The sequence below is a fragment of the Gymnoscopelus braueri genome (genome assembly GCF_963280865.1).
Source record: "Gymnoscopelus braueri genome assembly, chromosome: 6".
Lineage (NCBI taxonomy): Eukaryota > Metazoa > Chordata > Actinopteri > Myctophiformes > Myctophidae > Gymnoscopelus > Gymnoscopelus braueri.
The window spans coordinates 8,034,975-8,042,577 of NC_137607.1; the positions used below are offsets into that span (position 1 = coordinate 8,034,975).

Sequence of the window (7,603 nt, forward strand, 5' to 3'; positions counted from 1 at the left end):
TATCTCTGTGGCGTAATCCTTTCAGAATGTCTTTGAGGTACTAATGGAAACTCAAATTTGAATGTGTTGGCGTCACTGGGCATGAACCTCCCTGTCTTCGAGATGCAGTTTACCTTCACAAACAGCTCATGCAGAACCTCGCTCGGCAGTGCACCTTTCTTCATTAGTATAGTATATTATGCAGAGGTAGAGTTAACACTAGCTGTTCTAGCCGTTCAGCAGAAGGGTGTGGTTAGTTGACCAACCCCATATCTTAAGTTAGAGCATTTTGAACTGGTCCAGTGACAAACATACAAAATCATGCTGGATCGTGACAAGTATGAGAATTCTGATAACTGCTAGTACCTTGTATGACCGCCTCTATATGAATCTCTGAATTAGTACTAGAGACAAAAGACTGAAAAAATTACCTCAGTACATGACATGAGTACTGTTGTACAGGGGTGTCCTGCGACCCACCTCTCCACGCGGCCGACGGGGTGGTGCCGGTGGCCTGTGTTCCTGTTCGGGGACGTGGCGGTGTACTTGTGTTTTGCCGGCTACGCCATGGAGGGCACCGCCAGGAGCAGGTGTCTGGAGAAGAGCAGATGGACGCCCCATGCCTGCAGAGGTAGAGAGCGCAACGGACAAGGAACTCCTCTCCTTTCCTCTTTCCTGTCTATGTTGTGAAATAGTTTGTGGTTTCCTTGGGAAATTATAACGAAGAATGAAAGAACGAGAGAGAGAGAAATGAGTCACGATGGTTTTCTGTTTACACTGGTCTCTCGTTTCTTTCTTCCTATCATAGCAATCTGCATCCTGCCATGCTTGAACGGAGGGCGCTGTGTGGCACCTTACCAGTGAGAGTGTCCCACGGGCTGGACGGGAACGCGATGTCACAGTGGTGAGTGTGTGTATGTGTGATGCATACATGTGTGACTTTGGCTGTTAGCTGAGCTACATGTATACACGTACAGCTGAACAAAAATGGCTGGGAAAAAAAGAAAATTGTTCAGTTGTAAATCAGTGTGTCAATCAAGTGTCAAAAGAGTAAATGTGGTAAAGATTAGAGTTTAGTACACATTTTACCTTGTACCCCTTCTCTTCCTTAGAATATTGTAGGAGAGTGTAACAAATATGTAAGGAGGCAGAGGTCATTCCACAGCTGGGGAGCAAGGAGGAGTGTTGACCAGGGTGTCATTGGGAAGAAAGGGACAGACGTCTTGAGTTATCTGATTTTAGTGAGCGAGAAGGGGTGTAGGGGTTGATCATATCCTCGAGGTGGGGGTGTCGTGTCCTTGATTGCCTTGTTGGTCATCACAATTGTGGGATATTAGACTTTCAGGCCATCAGGCTGAGGCTGTGAGCCACTCTGCTACACAAGGAGGGAGTTGCAGTATTGAAACAAGGAGATGACTGAGGCTTGGATAAGGAGCTGGGTAGACTCCTTGGTGAGGAAGGCTCTGATCTGAGTTGGTGTACACTACTGTGTCATCTTGTTGCCGTAGAAATACAGCTTGTCAGGACAGCTTTGTTTTGTCAGGAGGTCAATACTGAAACAAATACACTTATAGTAGTAGAACATCATTCAAGTCTGAGAAGCCTTTAAAGGGAAACACCATAATTGTACTGTAGTTAAATGAGAACATGTTCATTCCTGTGGCCATTAATATGTTCACAGCTGTATGCTCATCACCGTGTATGAATGGAGGGCGGTGCATCAGGCCGAATAGATGTCACTGCAGTCAAGGGTGGACCGGCCATGATTGCTCGAGGTAACACGCATGCACAGCACTAATTCAGTTTACTTCCTTGTCTTCCCTCCTCACAGTGTACAGAACTTGTGTGAAGTGATTAACTTGGAAATATGCCATTTAGCATTTTGTATACGTAGATAGATATCGATGAGTAGACATATAGTCCCAACATTCAGAGTGAAGCTCACTTGAGCCAAGTTAAATGTTTACTGGCATTTCGCATCGTCTCTCCCCCACCCACAGGAAGAGGAGATCTGGATACTATCATTTCTAAGATGCCACTCAGCACTCTAGTCCTATGAAGTGACATTTTGTATAAATACAGTCACAATTGTAAACCATTCATTCTCATCTCCCGAAGAAGCAAAACAAGAACCATTTTGTAAAATAAAGCTGTATTTTTTCATATAGAAAATTCCACAGTATTAAATATATGCTGCTATATACTTGTATGATGTGTAAAAACTGTTGATGTGATTGTCCAGTGTATATGTGTAAACTATTATTACTATTATATTACTACTAGGATGGCAACTATTATATACATTTTTATTTAAGCATAAAATATCTTGAAAAAGCTTCTTTACTGATAAATGTAAAACAAAATAACACCTGTAGTTTCAACAGGTGTCAAAAAGAATGACACTTAGGATTGTTAATGAAATGCTCCCTCTCCCATTTTCGTGTTCTCGGAATGTTATGAATATCTTTTGTGGTCAGGTTGGTAGTTTATTATAGATTACTTTTGTTTTCTGTTTTGTCAGATTCATGAGTGTGTTTGCTAGTTTCTGTTTTTATGGTTTAGGGCGTGGTTGTACCAAAGTTTAATTCTACCTACTGTATATGAGGGCGGATTCTGCCAATGCTTTTCAATGCGAACCGAGCGGTTTGTTGCCATTTGCGGATATCTGCAAAAATCCGCCCTCATAGGTAGAATTAAACTTTGGTGTGACCACGCCCTTAAAGATGTTAAGCCCTAGTTTGTTTTTATTAGTTTCAGTATTATTAGTATTACATTATAATACAGGAGGTATTTGTCAGAGGGAAGATTTAAGAAGTTCACAATAGGTAAATGTCTCAGTCATGTAGACATCCCAGTTTCACTTAACATAGGCACCAATGCCTCCATGCTTGTGTTGCCAAAGTTGTCCAAATTGACAAAGACTAAAACTATAGTTTAAGGGTAAAATAGCAGAAATAAAACTACAGAGATTTGTCATTTTAGTTAGTTTTGTATTCTTTCTAAAGTCTATTTTAATTTTGTATTCGAGTACACTAATCAATGCTACAGTAGGGTGCAGCACCCTCTGACCAGTCAGAATCCTATTTACAAGTGGTGAGTGCTGAGGAGTCTTTGGCTTTTCCAGTTTCCAGTACAGCACGTTCAAGATGAACTTGTGCCAAAAAGAGATGCCAGGAGCATATGGCTACAGTCCTAATACTCTGACTGATAGTAAAATTGAATAATTGATAACATTTCCTGCCCTCTTGTTTCAGAGAAATGATAATTGGGGTCTGGTGGGGATAGGCTGTGCATAGTCACTGTGACATCAGTAAAGCACTCCTCGATGTCTACATTATCCTTTAGCACCAAACATGTTTTATATTGGTGTCAGCTTAAATGAACCGAATTAACATAATTCACACATGAAAAGCAAAAGCATTAGGTCCGTTACTTATTTTCATTTATTAAATCCACCAAATGAGGATGACATACAGAGGAAAAATCCCATCATCAATCCTCTCTGAGAGGGGGGGGGGGGGGGGTGACATGCAGCCAACCATTCAGACAAAAAATTGTTGTTTTTAATGAAACCATAACCAATGTTCACATGGTGCACATACAGGAAAACAAAAATGTTTGGCTCCCGTTGGCTCCCGTCCTTCTACAGTTGAGGTGCATTGGGATGGGTGGAAGGGCTTTCTCTCATGAACGTAGAGCTGTCACTTTCTCCACCAGCTTGTCATAATTGGCCCCAGAGAACTCCTCAACCTAAAAAGAAAATGCATTAAGTCAGGGGTCTTCAACAGGGGGTCCTCAGAGTTACTACAGGGGGCTCGGCAAATCTTTGTGTGATAGGATCATCCTTTTTACATGAACCACTTGAACCCTAGCATCCCTATACTGAGGGGAACTACACGCTCACACGATCTACAGGCTCACAAGAGCTTGTAGATCAGCTATTTACGGCAAATAAGTTTGGTGTAGAGGGAAAAAGGAGCAAACCAAGTACAGAGCCAAAGGTCAAGTTTACTAAGTACTGAGGGTTTAAGTGGTATGTCTGAAATAAACGAACAAATAAAAGGAACATTAATTTACACAACACTGATAAAAGTATATGAAGCTATCTATGAAATCTATGAAAAGGTTTAGTCTGTATCACAATTGTATACAATGTAGTAGGGGGTCCCTGCTTCATCTCTCTCTCAGCTAAGGGGTCCTTGGCCTGAAAAGGACCCCCACCGCTTTGACGGTCTTGGGTCACCCTTGTACAGTGTCCCTCTTATTATACGCCTACTTTATTCTAATGCAAAATGATGCTTTTATTAGCCAAAGATTACCTGCTTCCACAGCAATGCAAACAAAGAGAGCACGCCTTGATTGACCAAATAAGAATTGAGTATTCAACAAAGCTGTATAACAGTTAAACGAAAACACATTTAATACTGATGTTTTCTTCCAGTCTCCACTGCTCAAATAACTGATGATTATTCCTTAAGTCACGCGTAGCCAGACAACTATTCCTCAATCTCCGAATACGAGTCTGGAACTACCGAGAACGGAAGCTGTCATCTGCTCGTCAACTCCGTTCACAAAAATACAATTTTAAAATAACTCTACATTTTATATTGCAATTTCAATTTTTGCTATGTATGCTTCAATTATTTAAATTTATATGAGAACGAATCGTGACAAAACGGAAGCGGGAGGAGGCGTCACATCCACTTTATCCTTTGATCATTTTCAGAGCTTCCGTGCTCCAGACTGTATGTACTGCACTGTGAAATTGTGGGAGGCAACAGTCTGGCTTGCGAGACTAGTTATTCCTGAACACATACTTCAACTAAATAGCTTACCATCTTTCCATTCTTGTAGAACTGGAATGTGGGCATGCACTTGACTTTACATTCTGCTGACACGTCCTGAGAAGGGAGAAGAGAGAGACGGTGAAAATGCTTGTCAGACATTAAAACGACCAAGACCTTTCACCTTGGAAGCATGGCCAGTATAGAGTTCTTAGATCTTAGTTGCATTCGCTGTTGCGTTCACTTGCACATGTTCCGCTTGTTGATGACAGGAGTATCAACGTAGACGATGGTTGCCATAGCAGCATTATACACAATGTCATCGGAACCACAACCACACGGTTTGGTGAGATAATTAAAGAGGAAAATAAGCATGTCACTGTGAGGAGCAAGAAATCGATATTTTCTCTTGTTGTGCTGCGCCCATACACCCACAGAAAATAAACTAAAACTAAACTAGATGTTGAGCAACTGCACAGCCTATTTCTTGCCTTAATGTTGCCAGAAACTGGTGGGCTGTATAGGTAAAACACACTGACTTACCGCTGCCACATCCACATCGACCTTCAGGAAGACTACATTCTTGTTCTCTGCTTTTTCTGCCAATTCCTATGGGAGAATAGATTACATCAGCATGGAATTGGTTGATGATATACAGAAGATTTTTTATCTGACCCAGTAAAAAAAAAAAGAGGCATGTAGACCTGATGGCAAAACAGTATAGCATTTATATATGTAAATATTTTAGTAACAAATTCAAACAATTCCCTGGTTAAATAATGTCAAGGGATTCTCTCTAAAGAGGTTTTCATTTAAAGTAGGCATCGTCTGGATTTCCCAGACTGTTTATTACAAAGTTTTATGGATTTTCAAGTCTTGATGGAGTGAACTCAAAAGAGAAGTAGTAATGAAAATATGGAACAACAGCTACAGTATCTGAGCCCAAGCTGGTTCTGTCTTCTTTGGCTCAATTCCAGTCCAGTCTACATCCTAAACCACTTTCAACCTGGCGTCCACATTTTGGGCGAATACATCATAGGCAAAATCTTTCAAAAATAGAGAAATAGCAGATCTACCAGCTCACAACATATTGCACAGTGACAAGCTTGTAGATTTGCTATTTTCATGCAACACAGTTGTATGAAGAAGTCTAAAAACAGGGCTTAAGTGATTAAGTCTATCTATGCTATCGATGAGCTCCAACTCTGCGATCACAATCATCTGATCTCTCACCTTGAAGCGAGGGGCAATCTGTTTGCAGGGGCCACACCATGTGGCTGTAAAGTCCACCACCACTAGCTTGTCCCCAGCTTCCACCAGGATGGCACGGAAAGAGTCCTAGAGAATGTCAAACATTATTATACTATGGGTGACAGACAGATCATCAATTCACCTATAGGCATACATTCCCACTCAAATCCACATTGTCCACTTTATATTTGTGACATTTACACACCTTCTTTCTGGCTCATACAAGTTTGCAAACCATTCTTTGTCTGGCATAAATATGGAACATGAAATGAAGATGTATTCATTGTTAAAAACTTAAACATTGTGTTTAGAACACAATTGCTGTATTACTTATTTTGTGATTAACATTGATATAACCTACAGTTTACATGCTGTCTATTTACAGTACTACCATGTCAATGGTGACAAATGTCACAATATTATGTCATGGTCTCAAGGCATGCTGATGGCAATTAGCATACAGTAGATGGCCTGTGACTTTGACCAGTTTTACTTTCATAACCTTTGCATCATGCATGTCACACAAACAGAATTCTATGCGTTTTGTTGATATAAAAAACTTTTTTTCATATAGAGTCCTATCCACAAATCCACCATTTAACGTCCACAATCCACATTATCAAAACCATTGGTGTTGTGTGCCGCATTCTGTTTGTGTGACATGCATGATGCAAAGGTTTTGAAAGTGAAACTGGTCAAAGTCACTGGCCACCTACTGTACTTGCACACGTCAACACAAGCACACAGTACAAGCACTAGATTGTATTCAGTTTTACAGTGGAACTTAATTTTAGACCACATTGTGATTAGACTAAATGGTGATACTTGTAACCATTGATGTGATATGAATTGATGGTGCATAAATGAACTGTATTAGAAATAATAATCTAAAAACAATCTAGCAAGAGACAAGTGTAGTGCACTGTATTTATGATCTAAATGCAGGCTGAATTATTCTGTTGAAACTAAAAGCCCCTGCAGACCCCTATACAATCTTAGAAAAGTGTGACAGGATTGCAAGCTAGGATGACAGCCGAAGAAGACAAGACATTGATTTTAACATGAATATAAAATGTAAGGCAATCATGTACAGAACATTTACACACGCTACGCCTGTGATGTCATAACTAAAACACACACTCAACTCTGGAAATAGAAACAAATGAACAAATTGGCGCTTATATATCCTAAACAATAGCACTGCCTGAGCCTGAACCAAAACGTCTTACTGGATGTGACAATGACATTACGAAATATGAACATAAGCAATAGCTAAACACTCACCAGGTCTTTAACTTCACGAACCATGGTGACTGATGACGGTATTTCTCTGGATGATGATGATCAGACTACTGGCTGGGACTAGAGGTAGAGTGATCCTGTCTGTCTGCCTGTGTTGCTTTATGACACTTACTACAGAACCTCCCCTTTGAGGAAACACCACAGCATGCACTTTGATCATTGGCAGCTCGCCAATCACCATGAAATCAATCACCAATCAATGATCACAATGATCAACATTTGTTTGATCAACCAATCGCCATACGACCATGCTTGTAAAAAAAACAAAAACAGATTTCATTTTCCAG

General features: G+C 40.5%; 1 protein-coding gene across 1 annotated transcript; it reads right to left on the reverse strand.

Annotated features, from left to right (window-relative positions):
- Positions 1-3,520: 3,520 nt before the first annotated feature.
- LOC308087531 (thioredoxin-like) lies at positions 3,521-7,377 on the reverse strand. The gene is made up of 5 exons (XM_080431465.1): positions 7,299-7,377; positions 5,997-6,101; positions 5,307-5,372; positions 4,815-4,880; positions 3,521-3,729 (listed from the first exon to the last, which is right to left on the reverse strand). Exons 1-5 carry the CDS (start codon positions 7,320-7,322, stop codon positions 3,664-3,666), a joined length of 327 nt encoding a protein of 108 aa, XP_080287591.1. The 5' UTR covers positions 7,323-7,377; the 3' UTR covers positions 3,521-3,663.
- Between the last annotated feature and the right edge of the window lie 226 nt (positions 7,378-7,603).

What these genes read in the sequence shown, in the direction of transcription:
- LOC308087531 (XM_080431465.1), bottom strand. Translation starts at nt 7,322, where the DNA reads ATGGTTCGTGAAGTTAAAGACCTG. An exon ending in TCGATGTGGATGTGGCAGCG is followed by an intron (nt 4,881 to 5,306) that starts GTAAGTCAGTGT and finishes CTCCCTTCTCAG; the next exon opens with GACGTGTCAGCAGAATGTAA. An exon ending in TCTACAAGAATGGAAAGATG is followed by an intron (nt 3,730 to 4,814) that starts GTAAGCTATTTA and finishes TTTTCTTTTTAG; the next exon opens with GTTGAGGAGTTCTCTGGGGC.